The sequence below is a fragment of the Tursiops truncatus genome, chromosome 11 (genome assembly GCF_011762595.2).
Source record: "Tursiops truncatus isolate mTurTru1 chromosome 11, mTurTru1.mat.Y, whole genome shotgun sequence".
NCBI lineage: Eukaryota > Metazoa > Chordata > Mammalia > Artiodactyla > Delphinidae > Tursiops > Tursiops truncatus.
In genome coordinates, this window is record NC_047044.1 from 99390266 (window position 1) to 99417490 (window position 27225).

At 56.0% G+C, this 27225-nt stretch overlaps 1 protein-coding gene and 1 long non-coding RNA gene across 14 annotated transcripts in view; one reads left to right on the forward strand and one right to left on the reverse strand.

Annotated features, from left to right (window-relative positions):
• Positions 1-2273: 2273 nt before the first annotated feature.
• Positions 2274-26697, reverse strand: LOC141275920 (uncharacterized). Of its 9 annotated transcripts, none has more exons than XR_012324575.1 (7): positions 26276-26697; positions 22186-22386; positions 13340-14962; positions 13173-13245; positions 11366-11543; positions 9267-9424; positions 2274-8531 (listed from the first exon to the last, which is right to left on the reverse strand). It is a non-coding gene; the product is annotated as an uncharacterized lncRNA (long non-coding RNA). The 9 variants fall into 9 exon arrangements; XR_012324573.1 differs by having other exon boundaries at positions 2274-6824; positions 7736-8531; positions 13173-14962; XR_012324574.1 differs by having other exon boundaries at positions 2274-6829; positions 7736-8531; positions 13173-14962.
• IQSEC3 (IQ motif and Sec7 domain ArfGEF 3) overlaps positions 25790-27225 on the forward strand; it is a 36251-nt gene continuing 34815 nt past the window's right edge. For all 5 annotated transcript variants that reach the window (XR_012324569.1, XR_012324568.1, XR_012324570.1 and 2 more), the window contains exon 1: positions 25790-27082. Coding sequence is in view for 2 of the 5 variants with exons in the window: in XM_073789172.1 (XP_073645273.1) it covers positions 25833-27082 (1250 nt within the window). In the remaining 3 variants the exon portion in view is untranslated. The remainder of the gene's footprint in view (positions 27083-27225) is intronic.

Here is a 27225-nt window from a genome sequence, read left to right on the forward strand (position 1 = left end):
TCTGGGTGGGGACGTCCCCCTAACTCAACGGGCAGCAGGAAAGCTCTGTCCTGAGCTGCTGTCTGCCGTTCTGCTCTGTGGGACGTGGGACTCATGTCTGGAACGATCTCCTGTGTGCCTTTCCTCCCAGGCCTGGCCATCTTCCGAGATGGTCTCTCCCAGGACCTAGGTAGTCACCAGAGGTACTCAGGAAATGCACCTGCCCAGGGGGCGGTGCCTGGGCCGCCATGTGAGCCAGGCCAGGCTGGGCCCGCCTCCAGACAGCCCGCTTCCCCTCAGTCAGCAGCATGTTTGGAGCAGGTTAGAGAATCCCTCCTCCCTCGGTGTTTCTATTACGTGTCCCTGCACCCACAAAAGGGAAGGAGAATACTAGCTGCCACGTGCTGAGCGCTTGCTGTGTACCATAGACACGGGTATTATTTAATTCTCACTAAAAACTCATAAAATGTTGTTATTCCATGTTACACACACGCAAGCTGGGGCTCAGAGGTGATGAATGACTTGTCCACGGGCCGTAAACCCGGAAAACGGCATAGCTGGGACTTGAACTGCGTCTGTTACGGCTTCTATCACTGGAGACAAAAGAAGGGAGGGGTTCGCTGGTGCAGGAAGTGAAGTGTGGCCGCCACCCTGCACAGCCCCTCCCGGAGAACCTGGCTCTTGGTCCAGGGACCGAGAAGTCGGGGCCTTTCCCTGCCACGCCCCTCCCAGCAGGAGACTCAGGCAGCCTTAGGTAACTACATCAGCACAACCGGACCGAACAGAGAAATGACCAAGAGAATATTTTTAGAGGAGAAAAGCTCTAGGCTTTATTATTTAAAGAAATAAACATGGGAGTTCCCTGGTGGTTTAGTGGTTAGGATTCTGGGCTCTCACTGCCGTGGCCCGGGTTCAGTCCCTGGTCGGGGAACTGAGATCCCACAAAAAGAGAGAGAGAGAGAGAGAGAGAAACATAACCAAGATAATATTTCCAGAATAACAAAATGAAAGCTATCACAAGGATTGGTGTTTATTAACGCAGAGCGTTGTCCAGTTTGGGGGGAAACAAGTTCTCGTTCCATTTGCTGAAAGCTTCTTGCTTGAATCTTTTGGATACTCTCGTTTCATTCCCAGAAAGCGTGGCCTCTCTTCGCAGGCCTAGAGATTCTTCTAACCTCACTGTTTCCTGTGCTGTCTTGTTTTCTCCTCTGAAAGGTCACCTTTACCTGTTCATTTATCTTGTAACCGGTAGCACAACTATGAAAATGACATAATTCCAATAAGCATTTCTGATGGATGACAGAAAGAGTTTTAAATGCATTTCCTCAGACCCCCAATGAGGAAATAGTCTATCGCAGGAGGGATTGCATGAGATCAGGCATTCTTCAAGAATTTACTGCCTTTGAGAGGCATTGGAATGGTTTAAGAAAGGAGATTTTTAGAGATAACTTTTGTGACGATTAAAAAACAAAACAAAACAGGAAAGACAGCTGTTGGTGAAGGAAGACGTGTTTTTCTGTCTGGAGCCAGGAGAAGTGTGGCGGAGCACAGAGAAGGGGTCCACGGACTTGGAACCACAGGCCGTCAAGGCGGCAGAGAACCAGGAAGCCTTGGCCCTTTACTGCCCAGACAGGAGACCCAGGAGAGGAAGTGCCTCACCCCAGGTCTCCCGCTGGTGATGCTGGGGTCACGCAGAACAGGGAGGGCTCAGGCCACCCGACAGTGCTGGTGCCCCACCCCCCCCCCGCTGCTCTAGGCCTCAGTGGCCTCAGCTATCACATGGGTGGTGGCCGGTCTAATCCCCCCAGTGATTCTATAGGACGGCAAGGAGCTGCCCTGGCCGGATGAGGCATCCACATCTGGCCAAGGGACCAGGAGCGTTTGCAAAGCAGGATGAAGCAAAGTGCTGTGACCTGAACAGGAGCGCCTGGGCGGAGGCTCGTGGGGAGGAAGCAATGGAACCTGAGTCAGAGGAGGGCTGGGAGGGTGGCTGGCCACAGGGTTTCTTTCTCCATTTCACTTACTGTGAAAACACAAAAGGCAGTTTTAAAGGAGACCAGCCTCACCTCACAAGCATGATCCCACTGCCCTCGCATGACCACCTGTCTCATTTCCATCCCCGTCGCCTCCCCAGGGCGCGGCCTGGGAGCTGGACTCGGCCCCCGGCAACGAGGAAGTGTTGGGTGGTGAGCCAGCCTCAGCCTCAGCTCACTGTATGCAGCGTCTGCCAGGTGACAGGCTCCTTCCCACCCTCCACTCCACCGATCCTCCCCACAAACCTTCAAAGTCACGAGGGCGAGAATCCCTGCGTCCAGTTTTCAGCCGAGGAAATGCTCAGGGAAGGGCAGCAACTTGCTCAGGTTCTGGAGGTGAAGACAGAGCCCGTGCAGACAGAGGAGCGGCGGGGCGCCTCTTTCTTGTCACTGTTTGACGGGCCTGGGGCCCCCTCCTCCTGCCCCCCACCCCCCGCAGGCTGGCGGGAACTGGTGTGGGCACCGGGCTCTAAGTCTAGGCTGTAGTCTTGCAGGTTTGGAGAATCAATTAGGCGTCCCTGTGGTTCTTGGATTCCAGGGGGACTGACTCACCAGAAACAGATTCATGAGAGACTGATGTATCACATTAGTATGAATTTACTAATTCGTAACAAGAAACGATTCTGGTAAACAGGAGACTCTTAATGACTGACCAACGAAGAACTCTACAATACAAGGGAATACAGAGAATTCCCTTTCTTCTCTGAGGGCGGAGAGATGAGCACCAGATTCTGTGGATTCCCTTCTAGGTCGGAAAGGAGGAGGGTGACGAGGTGGGATAGGAGTGCCTGGGCTGGAAGGTGAGCTCAGGAAGCCTTCAAGGAAGCACGAGGATGCAGCAGCTGAGAGCATGGACAGAGTAACTCACATCCAGGTTCAAGTTCTGGCTTGGCCGCTTACAAACTCTGTGACCTTGGTGCAATTACTGAAGCTCTCGAATCCGCGATTTTCTTTTCTGTCCAATGGGGACAGCAGGGTGACTGCGAGGATTCAACAACATGACGTGGGCAAAGGTGTCTGGTATATAGTAGGCACTCAATAAATGCTAGCTGTTTTAAAGCTGGATTTTTCAAGAGCACAGAGGGAGACATCAGTTAAGATCCAGGAGTCCCAGGAGAAGGGGTCTAGAAACTCAGGTGTGACTGAGAAATACTTAGAAAGAGTGGGCCGACTCCTTCAGGGGATGGGGTCCCAGCAGGAGCCCCTAGTATGGTAAGCAGGAGGGGACCCACTACCCTGCATCTTGCTCAGGGTCGTTGAGCTGTGCCCTTCAGGGAGAGGGTCCAGTCCCTCCTTCGGACAGCAGGCGATGGCATGGGGGAGGGGGCCGCTTTCAGATGTTTCTACTCAAGCCTAGCCTGTGACACACAGAGTTGGCTGGAGAGAGAACGAGAGAGAGAGGAGCAGGGCGGGGTGGGGGGGGGTGACTCAAGAACTGAGGGACCAATTTGGGGAAGAGATCAAAGAAGCTAAGAGCCCCGATAAATGACAATCAAGCAGGGCCAACAGGCCTGGAGAGATTTTCTAGACGTCAGGGCAGGGGAGGAAATCATTTAACCCAGCACTGGGCTGTCACAGTGCAGCAAGGATGCGATTAAGGGCAGAGACATTTTATCAGGAACATCTAGCCAGACGACAGCTTGGCTTCCTCTTAAGAGGAGGAGACAGTTTAGCCCCCGCAGGGAAAGGTTTATGGCCTGGCACTGACCACTGCCCTGCCTGGAAGGGGTGGCTCCCCGTGCTGGGAGCTCTGGAGCTTCTCCCCAAAGCCATTGTGTCCCGCATTGCTGGCCCTTCCTCCCAAACACTTTTGGAGATGACCCGTGAAACCCACAGGCATGTGCGAAATTGCCTGGCCATTCTGATACTGTGAGCTTGGAGTGGTTTCTACTGAAGCAAGAAAGATTGAAGCTAGACATTAGGAAGGACTTCCAGGAGGAAAGGTGAAGATAAGGAAGGTGACCATAAAGAAACAGGCAAGGAATCTTGCTCCATAGTAACCTGGCAGATGTCTAGAGCAATGTCCTACCCGGCTGGTGATTCTGCCATTTCCATCTCTTGTGTCACAAGACTCCTGGTTTTTGGCAAGTACACACCTGACTGACACAGGCACCTGTAGGCCATCAGAGACCTTTCCCCCGATGTGGGGTGGAATGCGAGGAGGTGGGAGGATAGCCTTCCCTGAAAATGGCTCAGGACCAAGGAAACGTAGGAAACATCTCTGCTGGGTGAGGTAGGGCTGGTTTGGGGGGACCTGGAAGAGGGAAATGGAGAGACGTGGTCTCATGCCCCACCTCTGGGATGGGCTGTCCGCACATGGTTTGTGTGGGCCACCATCACAGGGCTGTTGGAGGGATCCAAGAAGGACCAGATGAGGTCTTCGCTCTCCAGGGAGAGCACAGCAGCCCAGAAGCCAGGGAAGCACAACAGGCCCAGATTAGGGGAGGAAACCTGCATTTACCGAGCATCACATAGGTGCCAGAGGCTTTATGGTCATTGTTTTATTAACTCTCCCAGCAACATAGGTATCCCCACCTTACACAGGACGAAACGAGCTCAGCGGAGTTAAGGAACTAGCCCAGCTCCACACAGCTAGTGAGAGGTGGGATTTTAACCACAGCCGTCTGTCTGGTTCTTTTATTTTTTTATATAAATTAATTATTAAAAATTAAATTATTATTACAAATTTATTTATTTATTTTTGGCTGCGTTGGGTCTTCGTTGCTGTGCATGGGCTTTCTCTATTTGCAGCGAGCTGGGGCTACTCTTAATTGCGGCGTGCGGGCTTCTCATTGCGGTGGCTTCTCTTGTTGCGGGGCACGGGCTGTAGGCATACGGGCTTCAGTAGTTGCAGCACGTGGGCTCAGTAGTTGTGGCTCACAGGCTCAGTAGTTGTGGCTCGCAGGCTCTAGAGTGCAGGCTCAGTAGTTGTGGCGCACGGGCTTGGTTGCTCCGCGGCACGTGGGATCTTCCCAGGCCAGGGCTCGAACCCGTGTCCCCCTCATTGGCAGGCGGATTCGTAACCACTGCACCACCAGGGAAGCCGGTGCTTTTGCCTTTTATCTTATTTGACAAAATAACATGTTGTAAATCCTGAAAAGGAAAACGATGGTTGCTACTTACATAGGGCTGAGAGCATCTCATATACATTACTACTGCGATCCTTTCCTAGAGAGGAAAGTAAGGCCCAAGGAGGTTAGGAGACTTGCCCAAGGCCACACGCAGGTGCATGGCAGAGCCTGGCCGCCTGGCGCTGGGTCTGCGTTTGTAACTTCTGCCGTGCTGTGCTGACACCGCCTCGCGTGCTCCCTCCTCTCAGGGACCCCAAAGGCACTCACACCCTTGACCTGGCTGCCAGCGGCTCACAGGCTGACGCTTCTCCCGAGTCCACCTCTGCCAGCCTCACCTGGCATTTCCGTGGGCTATTTCTGCATGGCTCCGGACGGTCCCCGCGGTGCCTTTGGAAATCGTTACCCATCTGGCCACACGGGGCCAGAAGCAGGGTTCCTTAGGGAGCAAGTCCATTATCTCACTCGAAAGCCCTCCTTGCTGCAGGAACGGGCACAGCCTGGCTGCGTCAGAGCCCTACCATCTTTCCAGTCCGGACTGGAGCTGGGGGCTGGGGGCCGTCCCCCGGGAGGGCCTCCTGCCCCTTCCTGGGCTCTGCTAGACCCTGAGAGCTCCCGAGCCGCCCCCACCAGCACGAGGCGCACTTGGCAGCGCCCCTGCCCAGCAGCCAGTGCTGCTTATGGGACGTGACAAGGAGGAAATTCGCCCCTAAGGAGAAGCTGGGGATCATAAACACGAATCCAGGGCAGGCACTCCTCCGAGGAGAGAAGGAGGAACCGGCGGGTACGGATGGGCTGTTTCCTGAGCTGGGTGCAAGCGAAGGTTCTTCTCTGAACCTCGCGTGCACGTTATTCGTATTTGCATGTATCAGATAGTTCATAATAAAAGGAAAACGTGGACGACAAGCCAGAGCTCACTAGCTGTAACCATTCAGTGCAGCTGTGAGGTGACCGTGGGGTGTGTCAGGGACAGAGTACAGGCCACACTTCTGCAGCTGCAGCCTCAGGGTGGGTGAGATGGGAATGTGGGCAGACACGGGAGGTGAGAAAGCCCGAGGTGTATTCAGGGGCTCAGAGGGGCACGCGCTTGGGAGCTGTGTGCGGTGTGTCAGGCGGCGAGCGGGGCGGGCGTCCTTAGAGCCTGATTTTGCTTCCAGATCCACGTCTACTGGGAGGAAAACAAACGCTCAAAAATATTAGGCTTCCAGGGGCAATGAGATGGCGTTAGTCCGTGTGGCCCAGCTTGTGAGTCCGTGAGGGAGGCGTCCTGAGGAAGCTTCTAGGTGAGGCCTCCCTGGTGCTGGCGTCCCGCTGAGGAGTGGGCTACGCAGGGGCCGTTTCCACGTTGGACTCTGGGGCCCCACCGTGACTGGGCCTGGGTCTGGGGAGGGCACAGGCCCGGAGGAGGAGTGTGATGCCTTCAGCAAGAAACCCCCCCAGACAAAGCAACCCAGCCAGCACCTTCTGGAGCAGCCGTTTAGTCAAAGCCTGGAGTCTCCCAGGAGCCGCCGGTACAGACAATAACTCACTCTCTCGGGGCCTTGGGATGTGTCACAGCCAATGAAGGCAGGGCGGCCTCCGCAAGCGGACAGCAGGGAAGACACGGCCGCCCTCCTCCAGGGCATCCTACCGTGAACTGTGGCGTCCAGCTTGGATGACGCGGGGTCAGGGAGGCGGCGAGGATTCTGCTGTGGCCCTGGTGTGGTGTGAACAGGAAGGTGCAGGGCGGCCGGCATCTCCTAGCCTGTGCTTGGAATGGGCGGCGAGTGAATTTGTTCCTTACGCTGGACCTCTGTTCGCTGCAACCTCTCCCCAGTACCATCTGGGACACCCAAGGACACTTGACTCCCCTTGCTTGGCCTTTATTCTGACCACCTGAGATCACTTTATCGATTCAGGAGAGGGAGAGACAGGAGTGTTTTAGTAAAGGCTGAAAAATCTTGAGCTGTGAGGCTTTTTGTTGGCTTTTGTCTGGAAAATGCCTAGTTTCTTTGTCCCAGAAGCGCTTTAAGAAAGGCTGGCAGAGACCGAGATAATCTAGTGCAATTGGTCAGGCCCTCTGGGGGCATCTTCTAGCCCAAGGAGTCCTCCAGCCTTCAAAACACTCCCGGCTGCGTCTCTGGTAATTGCTGCTCAGGCCTTTGCAGGGAGGGGAAGTGGCCCTGCCTCCCCGCCCATCACCCGCACCAACCAGCCGCAGGGGCTGGGCCTCCAGGCTCCTCCTCCTGCCTTTCTCTGCCTTCGTGCCAGGACCTGGGGGCCCCCTCCCCTGAAGTCTTCCCCTACCCAGGCATAGCACCCCCCTCCCTGGCCCTCACAGGCTCTGCAGTAGCTCCTGTCCCCTCAGCTCCTGGCACCGGGAAGGGTCTGCCTGGGAGCCCGGGGAGGACACCTCTGCCGGGACCAGCTCCCTGCCGGGGGCTGCACAGCTGCCCTTCCTTCTCCCTCATCCTTCCTAGGGACAGATGTTCCACGGTGGGCAGCACACCAGCCTAGGAGGTCACTTCGTCTTCCTCACTCTCTTGGAAAGGAGATATTCACACCCCCATTTTGCAAATGAGAAAACCGAGGTGCAGAAAAGTGAAGTGTTTCGCTCGAAATCACCTGACTAGTGAGTCGTAGGACCAGGGGCTCCCTCCACTCAAGCTCTCTTACCCGTGAGCGAGGGTCCGTCGGTTTTGAGGGAGCAGTGCCGGTGTCTGAAAACCCTCATGTTTCCTCTGGATGACCAGAGCTGCCTGCAGCGCTTGGCGCAGCTCTCAGCATATGGACAAAATCCATGATCATCCCTCCAGGAGAGCGTCTTCAGCCCGATCCGCGGAGTCTGTAAAGCCTCTGAAAGTGGAGGTAAAGCTTGGCGTGTATGAAATCACGTGCATTTTCTGGGAAGAGAGTCCAGAGTCTTTATCAAAGACATCCGGAGCCCAGAAAGGCTTTGCAGGTCTGGGGGCAGGGAGACCAGGGTAATCCTGGCTGACAAGGAAAAGGAAGGAAAAAGAAAAGCTGGGTCTCCATCGCTGACTGGTGCCTCTGGGAAGGAGATTCTGAGTTCAGGGTGCTGGACGCTTGCTGGAGGGTGTTTGGGATCAACACCCATGGAAGGGAGGGCAGGAGCACGGCGTGGGGCAGAGAGAGAAGTCAACCTGTGTTGCAGGTCCACCAGGAGCCTCGGCTAATCCCACGGGGGCTCTGGAGGGAGAGTGACCTAGCCAACCCATGTTGGGTCATACGGCTGAGCCTTTATGTCCCCTCTTTGTCAGCTGTTGGATGCAGATAGCCCTGGGGAGGATTTGACTTTGGCCCAGTAGCTCACTGCAGTTCCTGAAGGAACTGGGGTGGGGGGCAGCTGACAGATGAAGGCCATCTTCAACAGCACCTCCAGAGCTGGGCAAGCAGTCCTTGAAGCAGGGTCTGGGTGGTACACCACCAAGCTCACCGCAGTATCTCTGCCCTTGGGAAAGTGTAAAAGGTCAAATGCCATCCACCCATCCATTCCTCCCTCCCTCCCTCCATCCCTCCACCCATCCCTCCATCCATCCACCCATCCATTCCTCCCTCCCTCCCTCCCTCCCTCCACCCATCCATTCCTCCCTCCCTCCCTCCACCCATCCATTCCTCCCTCCCTCCCTCCCTCCCTCCACCCATCCCTCCATCCATCCACCCATCCATTCCTCCCTCCCTCCCTCCCTCCCTCCACCCATCCATTCCTCCCTCCCTCCCTCCACCCATCCCTCCATCCATCCACCCATCCATTCCTCCCTCCCTCCCTCCATCCCTCCACCCATCCCTCCATCCATCCACCCATCCATTCCTCCCTCCCTCCCTCCCTCCCTCCACCCATCCATTCCTCCCTCCCTCCCTCCATCCCTCCACCCATCCATTCACCCATCCACCCATCCATTCCTCCCTCCCTCCCTCCATCCATCCGCCCATCCATTCACCCATCCACCCATCCATTCCTCCCTCCCTCCCTCCTTCCATCCACCCATCCATTCACGCATCCACCCATCCATTCCTCCCTCCCTCCCTCCTTCCATCCACCCATCTATTCATCCATCCACCCATCCATTCCTCCCCCCCTCCCTCCCTCCCTCCACCCATCCATTCATCCATCCACCCACCCATCCCTCCATCCATTTAACATTTATTAAACATGACTTAAAAGCCAGCCCACTGTGATAAGCACCTGTGACAAAAAGGTGTACATAGCAGCGGCTGGTGGAAGACAGAGACATATCAATGAATACTTAGGGCACAAGGTGGTCATCGCTAAAACAGAGGCAAGTGCCAAGGATTACTGGAGCATATTGTGGGGTGGACTCTTCCTGGGGCAATGAGTGAGTCCTGAAAGAGTTGACAAGGCAGAGAAAGAATGGATGGGAGGGTTAGGGGCATGAGGCCTTTCAGGCGGGAGGAAATCACGGGAGACGCATGGTGGTCTGAGGGTGTGTGGCAGATCTGGGGAGAGTTTCAGCGTGGACAGAGTGGCTAGGTCACTCCTGGAGATGAGGCTGGAAAAGGAGATTGGGGTGAGATCATGACCGCTCTTGAGTACCACACGGACATGAGTGGAACAATGAACTGTATCCGGCATTACTGGAAAGTCACTGCTGGGTTTTGAGCAGAGGATTGGCGTTAACACATCGCATTTTAGGAAGTCAACTCTGATAGCAGAGACGAGAGACAGGCTGGGTGGTCACTGGAACCTCAGGGGAGTCCTATATGTGCCAGGACCAGGCTTGCTCAGTGGGTACCTGGAATCCCACTGTGCACAAGCCAGTGTCCCACATGAGTGACCCTCCCCCGATGATGCTGAGTTTCAACACAGATCATGCTGGTCCTGTGTGCATGTAGTGTCCTCTGAGAAACTGCTTGTCCCCCAAGTTCTCAAAGACTTTCATTTCCCATACTCACGCCCTGTGTTCTCACGCGTGGCATAACCTCCGTGCATGGCCTAGGCCCCTGTACGTGTATCAGCCTAATGTCATGTGGGTGTAACCAAAGCCTTCTAAGAACCTCTCATTCTGATGACACCCACGTTCTACTTTTCCCTTTTCAAATGGGTGCCCCAACCCAGGCAAGACTCTTGTGACTAGCATCTCCCATATGTCAGCAGTGACCTTAAGTTGCCCCAGGCTAGTGGACTACCATTCAAGGAGTCTGTTTCTGCAGCTGGATATGAAGCCCAGGACAGTGAAGTTCATCAGGATTCCTCTCCAGAAGCTCAAGCCAGGGGCTTAAAAGAAGCTCTGCTTGTCACAGAGTTAATCCCATTCACACGATTCCTGTCCACGCGCCAGGCTGCCTGAAATTGGACCCACTAGGGATGCCGGCTTTATGACGTGAGGTCAGCCTGGCAAATTCTGGAAACTTAAGGGACACAGCCGGTGTCTTGGGAGGAGTGATGCTCTGGGCACTGGAACAATGGACTTCCAGTTCCGTAAGAGACTGTGGATTGAGAGAGATGGTCCTTCCAGCTATGACAGCCTGGGCTGAAGATCTGAGCTTTCCCTGTGCCCGAAGCACAAATCCATACCACCAGCACTGGACAGACGCCCACCTCGGGCGCGCCCCACACCGTGGTGGCCCCACCAGGGCGTGAATACACACAGGTTCCTCAGAGGCCATGGATCCCATGACTTGGAAACTCCCAAGACCAAGGCTCTTCACTGTGTCCTTTCTCCAGTGGGTGGAGAACAGTGGTGGGAGCCAGTCCATCTTCACTCCTCTCCCTAAAGACCCTGGGAGTTAGTCGGGGGTCTGGGAAAGGCCACGAGGAACGAGGAAAAACCCTATTATTTCAATTTTGTGAAGGTTGACAGGAAGGCTAACTATTGAGAACCTCTTGCACTTAGGAATGCGCCGTGCTATTTTTCTGGGCATTCTTGTGGGACTCCATGCTATAGGGTTTCAGCTCAGAATACAACCACCATTGCTATCAACTACCGTGTGCCAGGCAGTGTACTGGGGCTGCGCCAGCTGTCTTTATTCCTCACAGCAACGTTGTAAAGGCATTACAAGGATGCCTGTTTTTCAGATGAAGAAATAGAGCCACAAGGAGATTATGTAATTTGCCCAAGGCCACATCATAAGTAGCAGAACCAGGATTCTAACCCAGGTCTGCCTTCCATATTCTTTGTCCTCCACTGACAAGCCTAAACCTTGCCATATTGATGACAGTAGTCTTGGGTTTCCATCACCACCTCCTACCACACAAGTCTGTGGAGTATTAGAAGGAAGGACGACAAGGATGGGGTCCCCTTTCCAAAACTTTTCATCATATACCTTGGGGGGCACAGTCTCTCAGGTCCTTGTGCACATAGGTGGGCAAAGACAGAGTTGGTTCCACCAGCCAGAGAGCCTGGAACCTTGGGGCTGGTGGGCCTTGGTGGTCTGGCCTCGGCACTGGAATCCAAGCTCCCAGAACGTCCAAGCTGGAGGGTCCCTGGAGATGAGTAAGCTCCTGTGAGGTGGCAGGTAAAGACACTGACTCAGGAGGACGCGAGCTACCCGAAGCCACAGCGCTAGTTAGAACGCTGTGTGTGTGTGAGTGTATGTGTGTGTGAGTGTGCATGCACGTGCACGTGCACATGCTGGAGATGACAGTGGGGGCCTCCTATCTCCCAGACCCTACGGATGAGTTCAGGTGAGATGGCCTTGGAGCCGTCGTCCATATCCAGAGTGGTGGCCCACGAGACAGGTTATTTTGAAAATGTGTTTTGTTTTAACGTAAGTAGTGTCTTTGGGACCAGGTGACCCCAAGAAGTGTCAACAGGAGAGTGGCGGATGAGACACAAAAGAGAAGGAAGCCAATGTAGGTTCATTAATGATCAGGTCACTGCTTTGGGCAACTGGGGTTCAATCCCATGGGGCACGTCTGGGAGACGGTGTGAAATGCGTCTCAGAGCTGTCCTGCCCCAGAGACAAGGACGCTGGGGTGTTTGTCCACCAGCCTCCACTACCATTGGTGGAGCACTGCTACTGAGGGGCACCAACTCCTGAGAACCTCCTGCCAAGCATCCTCCAGCAGCATAAAGGGAGCAAAGGGCTCTCTTTAAAGGTGTTTGGTCTCTAAAGAGTCTTGAAAACCTTTTAGGGTTAAGAAGCCTTGGGCATCAGTACCAAGGACAGTGCAGAGCAGAGATGGGTGAGACCCAATGCTGTCCCCAGGAGGCGAGTTGTTCTGGGAGTGGGAAAGGGCTACTTCCATGGGCTCTGCGGGAAGAATGGCCATGTCCTATCACAAGAGGAGCTGAAGTTAGATCTTAAAAAGAACTTCCTGGTGATACTAGTGAAAAAGCCACGTACTTAGAGCTCATCCAACTCTACAGCTTGATTGATGGCCACAGAATGACCAAGCAAAGAATCATGCAGTGGCAAGGAGTTTGAGGCTGCTCGTCGCTAGGGCTGGCCAGTGAGCTCTTCTTTATCTATGTTTGGTGGGGTGCAGGGGAGTGCTGGGGGGGACAGAAGAAGTTGAATGAAGAGAGGATTCTTCACTCCACCCTTGCTTATTCTAGCACCAGGAGTTTGGGTGGAAACAAGAGCTTGAAGAGGTCCCTTCTCTGGCACGATTGGGGGCATCTTACATGGGACGAAGCCGTGGAAGAAATAAGCCCTAAGGTTGACTGGCCCTCAACCAGAGCCAGCCCACCTCCCTGGGCCCCCACTCCTCATATGCGGAAAAGGGAGATGGGAAGGATGAACTAGATAACCTTAGAGACTCTGTCCACTGCTGAGGCCATGCCAGTAGCCTTGGGTTCTCTTCAATTCATCCTTCAACAAGTGTTTATTGAGCCTTCGTTGTTTGCTCAGCACTAACTGGGGAGAAGGGATTCGCATAGAATACAAGTGCCGGGCTCTGGTGGGGGCGGGGAAGGGAGATGGGGGAAATAAGAGTTAAGGTTTACGGAGCATTTAGTCTGTGCCGGGCACTGTGCTAAACACCTCACCTACGCTGACTCCCTTACGCCTTGCGTGAGCCCGTAGGGCAGGTACTAGTGCCTCCTCTATACTGATGAGGAAACCAGGGGTCAGGGAAAAAGCCGCTTGACCAAAGCCACACAGTAGTGGGGCTGCACTGGAGCCCCACCGTGAGCCGAGATGCTTCTCCTCAGTGAAGGAGGCGGTGACTCTCTGGTGTTCTAGCAGATGGAGCCTGAAAGCTGGAAACACCGGAACGTCTTCATGCAGGAGATGGCTCAGCACTGGGCCTTGGGGACGGGCAGAATTCAGAGGCTGGCCGGGGAGGGGAGCAACCTGAGTGTAGCAGCCCCCCGGGCAGCCAGAGTGTCGTCTTAGAGGAGGCGGGTGGGCAGCAGCTATGGCCAGCCTGCTGCTGGCTCCACAGGAAGAGAGTAGGGGCTGGGGAAGAACAGATACTTCATAACCCAAGCCAGGATTATAAGCACCACTCCTCCCCCAGCCCCTTTGGGCAGTCTACAGAGGGAGCTGGCTCAGCGAGGATCAGCTTCCTCCCAGCTACTTCAGCCACTGGCCAGAAAGCCAGGCCATGGGTAATTACGGTAGTTAACACACATAGAGCAGGGACCAGGGGCCAGGCCATGGGTAATTACGGTAGTTAACACACATAGAGCAGGGACCAGGGGCCAGGCCATGGGTAATTACGGTAGTTAACACACATAGAGCAGGGACCAGGGGCCAGGCACGGCTTTAAGAACTTTAACTAGCTTAAGCCTTCCAGCATCCTTATGAGGTAGGCACTAGTATTATTCCTGCTTTATAGATGGGGAAACAGAGGAAACGTGAGGTTACGTAACCTGCTCAGGGCCCCAGAGCCAATAAGAGGCAGGGCCCAGCCTGGAACTCAGGTAGTCTACCCTTAAGCACCTGCTCTACCGCTTCTAAGCAGGTTCCTGAGCTGCGGCCAGTGCCAGCCACTCCTTCCCTCTGCCCCCCGGGGACCCTCCACAAGTTCAGGCTCTCCTCCAGGGCTGGGGCCCTTCCCTAATGGGGACCGCAGGAGGCCCCCACCAGCCCCTCCGCTGGTGAGGCCCGTCGCTGCCAGAGGGCCCCAGCCCCCCTCCCCCGCACTCACATGCACCCCGCCCCTACCCCCAACCGAGCACAGTTGCCTTTCGTTCACAGTGACGGCTCCTGCGCCCAGGCCGGTGCGGGCACGGAGGACTCCGTGGCGGCGGCGGCGGCGGCGGCGGCCGGCAGACCCAGTGCTCACGCCCCGAAGGCTCAAGCCCAGGAGCTGCAGGAGGAGGAGAAGCGGCCGGGGGCGGGGGGCGCCTCCCCGCGGGCCGGCCTCCACTGCGCGGCCTCCCCCAGCAGGCAGCAGCCTGTCCCGGCAGCTGCGCTCTGCGCCCGCGCCCCTGCCGCCTCCGATTACGAACTCTCCCTTGACCTAAAGAATAAACAGGTACCCAGGGCCTCCGAGGGGGGTGGGAAGGGTGGTGGAGGGCCCTGTCTCGGGCGCTGTCCAGGGTACCAGGGATGCCCCTGTCTAGGCCGCCTCTGCTGCAGGCAGACCTCTTTGCCTCTAGTTCTCCCAAACTGGACCAAGTGACTGCCCTTCCCTGCAGCCCAGTTCCTCAGGCAACCAGCCTTCCGTGGCAGGGGTCACCCTTGTAATGCCAGGCCCACAGGCAGCGTGTTCAGGGCTCTGCCCCTCTTACCACTGCAGGAAGACCAGCTGCTGACACAATTCCCACCCCAGAAGAGACGGTCCAGCTTACCTGCCCACCCAAGGGGCCAGGCCCCTGCTCAGCACACAGGCTCACAAGAGGTTTGAAGACAGTGGTCTCCTTCAGGTAGACTGAGGAGTCCCAGGATTAGCCCAGACTGGGGGAGTCCAAAGACCCCCTTATTGGAGAACAAATTGCACTGAGGAGTTCTGAGCCTCCAGCTTCCATTCTGTGAAGCAGGAGGAGAAAGAAGTCAGTCACTGGGTCCCAGCTGAACCCTCCAAAATGATAACGGCATGGCTTGTACGGGTGGGAAATTAAGAGACCTGAAGGAAGATCTGTGTGTGTGTGTGTGTGTGTGTGTGTGTGTGTGTGTGTGTGTGTGTGCGCGAACACATTTAGAGAAAGAATTTATGACTTAATATTGCTAAGAAAGAGCATTGAGCATGGAGCACAGATGTGGGATCCAATCCTTGTTCTTATTCTAGTTCCTCTGTGACTTGGGAAAATGCCAGTTAAGCATTCTGGGCTTTGGTTTCCTCATCAGCAAAATTGGGAATTAGATCTTGAATCATCTCTGAGGTCCCTTCTAGCTCTAAAAGGTGTAGGTTCTAAAGAACCATTCTTTAACCCAACGGACTGTGAGTTTTCGAAGCGAAGCTAATAGAAAAGTCACTGAGACTGAGTCAAGCCCAACCAGTCTTTTCTTCCTTTCAGCATAGATGTCGAGCTATTATCCAAGGTCAGGGGCTGCAGGCGGTGCACCAGGCTTCAGTAAAGTATTTGACAAAATCTCCCGTGATATCTACGTGGACAGGATAGGAAGTGGGTTAGTTGACAATATAGTCGGGTGGGCCGTTCTCAAACGGAATTGTCAAAAAACACTGATTTTTCTATCAGTGCCAATGCCAGGGTCATTGAGTGGGGCACTGTCCTTGGTCCTGCCCAGGTCAACCATTTCAAAAAAGGACTGATGCAAAGCTGAAAGGGAAAAGCTAATACCTTGATGACAGAATCCCAGATTTGAAAAAAACTCATTAGGAAATATTGTTTAAGTGGAAAAAAATCAGGTGAAAGAGGGAAAAATCTAAAGTTCTGTTCTTAGCTTTGAAAATCCCACAGCACTACTATAAGATGAGCAGGCTTGGTCGCGGGTGAGAGGCCTTCGGGATTCAGCTGACTATAAGCTCAAGATGCGTCAATAGCCCATGAAGCAGTTGCCAATGATATGGGTCCAGCAGCCTTCACAGATGGGTGAATAAAACCCCCCGTGTAAGGGGGCAGCTGCCTGGAGCCCCACACTAGTTACTGGTCAGGCTGTCTGGTTCTAGGGGTTTCATTTAAGAGGGAAAAAGAGAATCGTGAGGTTCTAAGGTTCTTCTAAGAAAGAAAACAACTGGCTGGGGTCATACAGGGAAACTGTAGACATGAAAACCAGTTTTAGACATGGAAGAGCTGAATGTGAATTGGCTGGATTAGATTATTTTCTATCATTCCAGGTAAAAATAGTGGTACTAATGCATGAAACTTGTAGGAGAGGAAGGGGTTTGTTTTTAGCTCCGTTAACAATTAGAGCTGTTAAAAATGTAGACTGTCCCGCTTCTGAGGTAGAGAAGGCCCATGCCGGGGCTGGGAGGCAGTCCATCTGGAACCGCATGCTGTGATGTGGGCGGTCAGCTGGCACAGATGAGAACGTCCTCTCAGTTCCACTCGGCTCCGCCCCTTGAGGACAGAGACCATGTCCTATTCATCCCATCCCCTGGCATCCAGCAGAGTGCCTCGGGCAGAGGAAGAGCTTAGCGAGTGAATATTTTTTGAATAACTGCGATGCGTAAAGCAATGAGGGAGTGGGGTACCAAAAAGAAAAAAATCATGGTCCCTACCTGCTCCCCAAAGAGATTACAGTTCAATTTAAGGAGTATCCTGTTAGTAACACCAAAGGAAACTGGTGCTTCTGCCTGGGCAGGGAATGAGTTTAATTCTAACTGATTAGTGGGATAGGGAGGGTTGTGCAGGGTTCTGACGGGCACCGTGGACCTTTTTCATGGTGGGCATAATTCTAGTAGATGGGTTTGCATGTCAGGCCAGCAGCAGTGGGGCAGGAAAGATGAGGGCTGGTACGGGTGTGGTGGAGCCCTCGTGCCCTGGGGAATAGCCCACCTCCCCTGGCCCCTGTAGCTCTCCAGGCCAAGACAGGTTAGGGGTGGGAAGGGGAGGGGAGAAAGGGACTGAAGGGAGCAGAGTGGCTAAAAACACAGCACACGTTTACAAAAGATGGAGCTCCACAACTCTCTCTTCTGCAGATGAACTGTGTGACCTTAGGCAAGTTGCTTAACTTCTCTGGGCCTCAGTTGCCTCATACAGCCCTTTGCCTCTACTGCTAACATTCCTACCCCCCTCCTACTCCTGCACTGGCCTCATTCACTCCTTCTCTTGCTTTAGGACTTGCTCTCCCGCACCTTCCTCTTCGCTGGCAGCTCTCCCCGCCCTCCCAAGGCTGTGTTGGATGTCCTTTCTCAGTGGTCCCACAGCACCCAGGCGTTCCCTGACATAGCCCTTCAGCCCAGGATCACCATTCCTGTTTACTTGACGTCTCCTTTAAGGCAAGGCAAAGACAACCATCATGACACCCCTGGTGCCCGACACAGTGCCTGACATGAGAAGATGCTCAAAGGATGAAGAGGGGAAAGTAACAGTTCAGTGACCTGAAGGGGATGGGGATGGGCATGAAGCCTGGGCCAGGTCCTGACTCTATCTCAGGTTTCTTAGAGATCTAGGATTTAGTATTCTGCTCCTGTGACCCTCATGAGTCACCCACATCCTGTGGTCCTTGGGCTGGAAGGGATCTGGGACAAAATCACTATCTCCCCAGTTCACCAACCTGCCAGGCCCGCTCCATCGGCCAGTCCAAACTCCCAGGTGTTTTCCGTGGCTCTCTCCGCCCTGCGTCTGATCCAGACCCCACCCCCCATGCTACTCTTAACCACTTCCCAAGTCCCATCCTCTCCTGCCATCCCCCCCCCCGCCCCCGACCTAGGCCTGTGTGCCCCTGGGGAAGCCTCCTATAGACCCTCTGCTTTGACCCAGTCCCCACACCGCAGCTGCATCACAGCGGTCACGGTACCCCACATGGAGGCGCCTACGGCCCCTCGTTTTCTAGGGGACAAGGACTTCAGGCTCTGCCGCCCCCAGATCCGCCCCCACATCCTGCCTTGCTCCCACTCGGGGCTCCAGCTGTGCCTCTTGGCTGTCCTTTGAGCCCTCGTGTACTTCGCTTCCTCTGCTGGGAACACTCCCCACCCATCCCCGGTCACACTCACCTGGGTGATCCCTACTCACAGTTCAGTCTGGGCTCAGAGCCCCCGAGCCGGGGAGTGTGCCGTTCCTGAGTGCCCACGGCGGGCTCTGCCGTCTGGCCGCATCCCCCTCGCGAGGGCAGGGGCTCTGTCATGCCCAGGCTGTCGCAGAGTGAGCAGATTGTGCTCCGAATGCCTCTGGGGTGCTGTTCCCTCCACTGTCGGGGGAGGAGTGAGCACTGCCTGGGGGTGAGCCCCGGGCGCTGCCGGCCATGCCCGCTGTTGTTCCTGCGCCCAGCACAGCCTGGCGCCTTGGAGGAGCACAGGGATGGACGAGCCAATGAATGAATGAGGCCCCCAGGCTTCCCTGTTCTCTGTCCCCGAGCACCATGCGCCGACTGGCCCCCTCCCCGAGGCCCCACAGGGAGGAGACTGTCTTCCTTTGCTTGCTCTGCCCTCAACTCTCCCATTTCACCTCAAGGTGATCCTTGGGGCTCCACCCTAGAGGGAGGGAGCATGTGGACCCCTTGCGGGGAGGTTCCTTTAGGAAGTGGCCATGGCAAAGATACAGAGGCCACGCGTGTGATTTCCAAGTTCAAGTTCTCTAGGGAGTTTGTGTCCTGTTCTCTGCGCCTGTCGGGTAGCACCCACTGGAGCCCATCTGGGATGTCGAAACTGCATAGGTCTCTGTGTTGTCCAAGCCCGGCAGCCGTGGAGCTGTGTTCACAGCATCCAGGCCCTGCTCCTGAGTCAGGGTCCTGGGTGGCAGCCGCTCTCTGTCTGGAGAGCAGATCTCCTGGACCCCAAGCCTCAGGGTCCAGCCTCACCATGGGGTGCCTCTCAAGGCGAGAAGTGGTGGTCATGTTTCCAGGTCACCGTCCCTCTCTGGGCCTCAGTTTGCTCACTTGTGTCTGAGGCTCTGTCCCGCTCTGAAGGTCAGAGCGCTACCGCGGGCGTGAGGGCCCCAGTGGACCAGCCTGCTGAGGGTGGCGGTGAAGGCAAGATGCGCCAGGGTGCTGCTCTGCTCTGTGGTCTCAGTTCAGGGACGGCGGTGCACAGCTGCTGTGCTGGGCCCCGTGCAAGGCCTGGGGGCACCGCGATGCGCAAGATGCAGTCCGGTCTCAGGGAGCTCTGGTGCCAGTGGTGGGCGCTGACACAGGACGGCACAGGCGACACTAACAGCACTGCAGCACTTTCTGTGCGCCATCTCCCCCCCTCATCTGCACAATGTCCCCGCGGCCTGAGACTCTCACTGTCCCCATCTTAGGAATGAGAAGACCGAGGCTTAGTGATGTTAAGTGACTTGCCTAAGGACACATTCCTAGGTATGCACCCCGGTGCAACCAGAACAGACCCCACAGTCCACGATTTTAACCCAGAGCCCTCCCCATCTGCTGCCACCGCGGTGAAGGGGTAGGTTCTGCGGAAGCGGTGTGCAGGGCACTGCGGGATCCTGGCACAGGGCAAGTAGCCCGACCAGGGTTCAGAGCAGGCTTCCTGGAGCAGCCCCACCCGAGGGAGTATCTGGCTCAGGGAGCAGCTGAGCCGTGGCTCTTCCCCAGCGCCCCTACCTGGCTGCATCGGGAGAGGGTCCCAGGGCAGCCCTGTTCCCCAGCAGGCCTCTGTGCCCCTTGCCATGCTGAACACTTTCTGTGTTTTGGACGGTGGGCAGGGAGGTGGGCACACAGAGAAGAACAACCCTGCTCAGTGCAGGCCACCCGTCCTGCGGGCTCCTCTCCCCTCCCTAGACTCCGCCCAGGAGCCTCAGGTGAGGTGTGAGGTTCGCCTCGCCAAGGTCTGCAGACTCACACCACGTACTGCTTTAATCTTCTCCACTGAGAAATCCTGGCGCACGTGGGACCCGTCCCCGCCCCCTCACCCGGGCCTGGTGCCCCAACGTCCCTCAGAGGCCCTGTCGGGCTCAGCCACGCAGCCGCTTGGAAGAGGGAGCCTGTTCTGATGAACACTTAAGGCTCCTTAGCGAGACAGCCGCCAGCCCCGCCCACTGCCTCCCCAGCAGGAGCCGAGGGATGGCTCTCCTGGGAGGAGGGAGGCCACAGTTACCCAGGACTCACGGGTATTCGAGAGAAGTGGGCGGAGCTGCTCCTTGGCCGGTGGGCCCGGACCCCCCCCTCCCACGAGCTGGTCCCTCAGCTCTCTGGCCTGGCCCTGCTAAGAACAGGGTCAGGGAGGTGAGAGGGGCCTGGCTGGGGCGGATGGAGCTGACCCGGGGAACCACCGATTCCCCAAGGCCTGTGACCATGGGGGGAGGGGAATGCACATGGGGGGCGGGGCCGGTGGTACAGCCTTTGGCTCCAAGCCCAGACCCAGAAGACAGCCTGGACTGCATTTCCCCTGGTGCAGAGGAGAGAGTTCAGTTTAGTTCACGACCGCAAACATTGATTAAGCCCCAAACACGGGTCTGGCTCAGCGCTGGGCACGGGGGATGCAGAGGCGGATTACGCTGTGCGGCCTGTGACGCACCGTCTGGGGTGCTGAGATGCGAAGGAAGCGGTGGGGACACTGGGGGCAGCAGGCACGAGGCCAGGATGAGTGGCAGCCAGCTGTGTTAGACGATGGGGACAAACGGTGACGATCCCACAGCTGAATTCAGAGACCGTCCTGAGCTGTGGCTTCGGGCCAGGCTCTGGGCTGAGGCCGTCCGTGCGCCAGACGATGCGAAGGCCACATCCGGGGCCTCCAATAACTTATGCTTAATGGAGTCTTGGGAGATTAGCAGGGGAAACTGAGTGTCAAAGAGAAGCACGAAACAACCTTGGGGGGGCGTGGTTCAGGGCAGGGAGACCCCGTTCTGGTTGGGGGAACTGGGAAGCTTCGTGGAGGAGGCACATTTGAAGAAAGGGGAAAGGGCATGAGAGTGGGAGGTGAGGCTGGGGAGGACAAAGCCGGCTGCGGGGAGGCTGAGCGGGAGATCCGCGGAGCAGGAAAGCCTAGTTGGGGGAGGGGGGAGCAGGAGGCGGGGCTGGCGCGTGAGTGTGGACTCCGCGTAGTAGGAGGGGCTGGGGGGTAGGCGGGGCCAGGCTGCTCAGCGCCAGACCCCCAGGAGATGGTGTTTACACTTGTTTAGGGCAATGGTCTCAAGCGCCGGAAGTCCTGTGTTTACACCCGCTCTCTGAGGATACTGATCAGGGGAATATAGTGCAAGGTGGATGGGGGGTTGTCAGAGTGGTCCAAATGGGGGGTCCAGGAGAGCCCCACATGGTGACAGTCTGGTGGAAAGTTCAGGATGATTGCAAAAGGCATGGGGGGGGGCGCTATAGGACTTTCAGCCTGAGAAATGCAGAGGATAAGGCAAAGGCCGACCCAGGGACAAAAGCGAGGTCCCCAAACTGGATGACCTTGTAGCCAGGGTGCTGTTAGGTGAATAAGGACGTCATCCAGAGCTGGTTTGGGTGAGCCGGGGGAGACGATGGGCTCTTGGAAATGTAGGTCTAGGATGGAGTCCAGGGATGGAGAGTTGAGAGTCCCAGAATCATCACTGTCAACATCAAACTGCTACCACTTATTGAGCACCTACTGTGTGTCAGGTGCTACGGGAAATAATTTAATTCTCACAACAAGCTACAGAGTCAGCAGGATTAGCTTCATTTAACAGATAAGAAAACTGAGGTTCAGAGACGTTAAGAAACTTGCCCAAGGTCAACCATCAGGGAAGAGGCAGATCTGGGACTGGGTATTTCCCTATGGGCTTGCTCATTCACCTATCAGAGTGAATGGAAGACGAGGTTCTCAGACAAGAGGTGAGAAGACATTAGCCCGCGGGACACCTTTAGAGTCGCCACGAAGGCTCTGCATGAGCTAGTTCTCATTTCATCAGCTGTTAGTTATCAGCTACCAGGGGGCTGCTCTAAAGACTTCCAACATAGAAGTCAAGGAAGATGTCCAGAAATGCACAGGAAAATCATTAAAGTGTGTCTGGAGAATGGAGGAGAGCACACACATGACTCGTAACTAGCACGGTTAGGGACCTTGTGGTCAGAATATAGGCTCAAGGAGCTGTATGGAGACAGGAAATCCAAGACAGACTGGGTCATGAGAGCGGAGGACAAGTTTCAAGGTGATAAAGTATCAAAGCTGCAGAAAGGATGGGGAGGAAGGCTGAGGATGGGATTTAGTGATTGAAGGTCATCAGTACCTTTCTGAGAGTCATTTCATTAGTCTGGTGGTAGCAGGAGGCAGCTGCAAGCAGTCAGGGCACACGGGGCGGGCCAGTGGTTCGGCCATGTGCTCACGGACCGGGGCAGGCCAGTGGTTCGGCCATGTGCTCACGGACCGGGGCGGGCCAGTGGTTCGGCACGGGCTCACGGACTGAGGCAGAGCGGGCAGACTGGTCCTCCTATAGGTTTGGTGGAAAAATACAGAGATTGGGCTAGTGGCCCAGAGCAGGGGAGTCAAGCAGGGTCATGTTTCAGCCTGGGACATTAAGGAGGGTCTGTAGGCTGGTGGAAAGGAGTCAAAACCAGGGTAGAGGCTGGAAATGCAAGTAGGAGAGACTAGGGGATGAAGTAAACCTACAAAGGAGGCCAGAGAGGGTGAAATCATCAGCCCGGGAGAGAAAAGTTACGGTCAGATTAGGAAGGTTTTATGTTATTCAATAAATATTCATTGAAGGTCTACTATGTACTCTAAGCACTGGGGATAGAGCAGTGAGCATGGCAGGCAAAGCCTACCTTCATGCGGCTCACAGTCCAGTGGAGGACCCGATGCAACAGACTCAGGAATTTAAAATCTGCTTTTCTTTTCTCCTTGGGTGAAGCATGGACACTGGCTGGTAGAAGAAGTCTCCTCAGTTATCTCAGCCAGCCTGTGCCTCTAGGTGGGATGACACCATGCCAGGGGGTGGACCTTTCACCATTCTGGAAACACTTCAGGCAATGGGATTTCATACCTTCCCTCTATTGCCAGTAGCATCTCATAATCTGAAGAGAAGCTCTTGGGCCAGGGGTTTCCCCAGACCTATGAGCAGGCCAGGGAGGAAGGAGATGTGAATTCCTGTCTGGGGTCAGCTGCTCATGGTGCTTGGGGAGGGGTAAATGGGAGGTGGAACTGGCAAGAAGGAGGCAGGTGAGCAGTCAGCTCCCCTCCCTCTCTACTCTTCCCCTTGGAGGACTTTCCTGCCAAGGCCGATTCTGGGCCTCAGGAGCTACCATGCTCTCTTCCTTCTGGTGTGATTTCTGCAGAAGCAGGAGAATGCATCAGAGGCAGATACCTGTGTTTCTCTGGGGCCCCTGGGTACATGAGGTCATACCTAGATAAAAGCCCACAGGCAACTGTCCAGTTGGTATGGCAGGCAGCATTCTAAGAGGGCCCCAGAGACGCCTGATCCCGGTGGACATGCCTATATAATCCCCTCCCCTGGAGTGTGGGCGGGACTAGTGAATATGATGGGTGTCACTACTACGATTAAGTTACCAATCAGTTGACATTGAGTTAGTCAAAAGGGAGGTCATCCCGGGTGGCCTGAATGAATCAGGTGGACCCTTTAAAGGCAGTGAGGCCTCACACAGAGGCTCTCTTGTTGGCCTTGAAGGAGCAAACGACCACGCTGTGAAGGGGACCAGGTGGCAGAGAACAGCAGGCAGCTTCTGGTAATTGAGGCCTCAGTCTTAAATCTCCGGGAGCTGAAATCTGCCAACAGGAGTGAGCTTGAAAGAGGACCCCGACCCGCAGATGGGCCTGCAGTCCTAGCTGACACCTTGATTTCAGCCTGGTGAGAACCCAGCTGAGCTGTGCCCAGACTGCTGGCCTCCAGAACTGCGAGGAAATAAACCGTGTTGTTTTAAGCGGCTACCTTTGTGGTAATTTGTTCTGCAGCAGGAGATAACTAACACACTTGGCATGCTTTAGAAGAGCGCCTTGGATGTCCCTGCAACACCAGGGCCGTGAGTCCCAGGAGAGCTTCCTGCCTCCTGCTTAAGGCCTTGCACCTTGTGAACTGCAAGTGCTTCTGGGAGGAGTCCTATAGGAAGACTCAGTGGCCTTCTAAACCTTAATATGAATACGTTTTCCAAGTCTCTTCAGAGGGAAGCATTGGATGTGGGGAGAGAGGCAGCATAATGCCACTAGGCTTGGGGATGGGAAAGGGCATTGGATGGTGAGACAGGAAGAGCCCAGGACACACACTGAGGAGGTCCCATTTACCTGGGCTTGTCCCTGGGCATTGGGATTGTATCTATGAGGTCTCCTGGGCTAGGAGGGTGTCTCTGCTGGTCCAGCTGTGGGGCACCCACAGGGAAGGGACAGAGGGGGCTGCCAGGGTAGTTGGGAAGTAGTCACTCCAGCTGCAGTCCCTGGGGGAGCGGGAAGCGCGGTGAAGTGTTCCTTGTATTGGGGGATGAAATTTGGCCTTTGTATCTGTACCCCTCCCCCCATGATCCTGAGGGAGGATGGAGGAGTGACGTTGTTCTTGCCTTGAGTATTAATTTCAGCCACCTGGCCCGATTCTTAGTTCAGGAAGGCTGCTCTGTGTAAGTGGAGTGTACAGCTGGGAATACATGGTTTCAGGGCCCAGGAATACGTTCTCACTTCCCAGTCTTCTCTAAGGACTATGGAACCCACCACAGTGCTACCATTTTGTCCATCCCCTTCACACAGGCTTTGTCTGTTATTTAAGTGCAAAAATCTCTAGGAAGGAGCACTGCTAACTGTTACTGGTCATTCACACCTCGGGGGAATGTCTTTCTAGTCCTTTCCTGAGAGGTTTTTGATAAGAGAGAAAAAGTGAGAGCTTAGCAACCCAAGGAGGAGAAAAGACCACAGATGGGGGACAGAGCTGAGAGGAGGGGAGGAAGGGCCTTGAAGGCAGACTGGCCAGTGCCAGAAGTTTTCCTGTGTTCACATCTGCCCAGATGAGGCAGGGCCGTCCCCACCCCGGGCCCTGCCAACCAGCCCCACCAAGCCCTGCCCTGGTTGTAACAGCTCCCATTGTTGGAAACAGAGGTGGCTGGAATTGTGGAGCAGGGTAGCCTGGAGGGACTCCCCTTATTGAAACATCCATCCACCATCCATCTGTCTTTTTATGAAATTCACATTTATTGAGCTCTACCCTGTGCCAGTCCTTGGGCTGGATGCTGGGAACACAGAGATGATCCAACCCCAGTCCCAACCCTTATGAGGCTCCCAGGAACAGGAAACTACCCCAATGCATGACACGAATGCTGAGAAAGAAAGCAGGTGTACAGGAGTAGCAGCGATATTTTTTAGCCTTTCTATTTAATTTTCAATTTTCTATTATTTAAAAATACACACAAGGGCTTCCCTGGTGGCGCAGTGGTTGAGGGTCCGCCTGCCGATGCAGGGGACATGGGTTCGTGCCCCGGTCCGGGAGGATCCCACATGCCGCGGAGCGGCTGGGCCCGTGGGCCATGGCCGCTGGGCCTGCGCGTCCGGAGCCTGTGCTCCGCGGCGGGAGAGGCCACGGCAGTGAGAGCCCCGCGTACAGAAAAAAAAAAAAAAAAAAAAAAAACACAAAAGTAGAAAGAGTAGTGTAATAAACTCCCATTTAACCACCACCCAGCCCTAACAAGTTTTATTAATAGTTTCATCTAGCCCTCCCACTTCTTTTGATGGAGTATTTTAATACAAATTCAGGATGTCATGCATTTCAGCCATGAACTCCACCGTATGCATCTCTGATACGAACATTTGGAAATAACCGCCCCCTACCATTCGCACCTCGTCCGTCCCCTGCCCCTGGCATCACCAATCCCAGAATCCAGTCCTACATCCCACACCTCTGGGAGCTTTGGCATCTCAGGCCATGGCGTGCTAGGGTTTTCAGACATGAGCCCCTCAGTGCCCCGAAGCTGTACCTTCCCGCGCCCCCGCCGAAGTTTAGCAGCTCAATCCCCTGCCCCAGTCGACAGCCGCCGCCACCGTCTTTCTCAAGGACTGTCACACCCCTTCCCTAACTGCGCTCGCGCCTCTTTGTCTTCCCTGCAGATTGAAATGCTAGAACACAAGTACGGGGGCCACCTGGTGTCCCGGCGCGCCGCTTGCACCATCCAAACCGCCTTCCGCCAGTACCAGCTCAGCAAGAACTTCGAAAAGATCCGCAACTCGCTCCTGGAGAGCCGCCTGCCGCGGCGCATCTCCCTGCGCAAGGCGCGCGCGCCCACGGCCGAGAGCCTGGCGGCCGAGAGGGCGCTCCTGGAGGGCTGCGGCCTCTCGGGACTGCCGCTGGCGCGCTCGCCCTCCCTGCCGCCCACCATCGCGGGCACACTCACCGAACTGGAGGACTCCTTCACCGAGCAGGTGCAGTCCCTGGCCAAGTCCATCGACGACGCCCTCAGCACCTGGAGCCTCAAGACCGTGTGCTCCCTGCAGGAGAGCGGCGCTTACCAGGTCCACAGGGCCCTGCGCGCGGGCACGGGGCCGCCGGGCCTGGAGACCGAGGCGCGGGAGCCCGAGGGCGCCCACTCGGGGGACTGGGCCGAGCCCACCGAGCCCGCCGGCCCGCCCCAGGGCCACGGCAGCACCCTCATGATGGCCTTCCGGGACGTCACCGTGCAGATCGCCAGCCGGAACATCTCCGTCTCCTCCTCCACGGCTCTGTCCGTGGCCAACTGCCTGGGCGCGCCGACGGCCTCAGCCCCTGCAGAGTCCGCGGCGGGCAAGGCCGAGCAGGACGAGGCCGGCGGGCAGGAGGCCCTGGAGGCCCCCAGCGCCGGCCAGGAGGACGTGCCCGCCGAGGGCGCGAGCGCAGAGGCGGGAGCCAACGGGGCCCTGCGCGCCAGCCCGCCGGGAGCCGCGGTGCCGGCAGCGGAGGAGGAGGAAGACGGAGAGGAGGAGGCCGAGGAGGCGGGGAAAGGGGCGGAGGCCGAGGCCGGCGACAGCTCGGAGCAGCTGAGCAGCAGCAGCGCGTCCACCAAATCGGCAGCGTCGGCCTCGGCCTCCAAGGAGGCCCTGCAGGCCATGATCCTGAGCCTGCCGCGCTACCACTGCGAGAACCCGGCCAGCTGCAAGTCTCCCACGCTCTCCACCGACACCCTGCGCAAGCGGCTCTACCGCATCGGCCTCAACCTCTTCAACATGTAAGTTCCAGGAGGTGCGGGGCAGGGGCTGCACTTACGGGTGAGCAGCGGGCCCGGGAATGGACCGAATCGTCCCAGGGTCCTCCCAGGTGGCCTCTGGGCCACGCCTGATCCTTGAGATAGTGTGGGAATACTCATTTTAT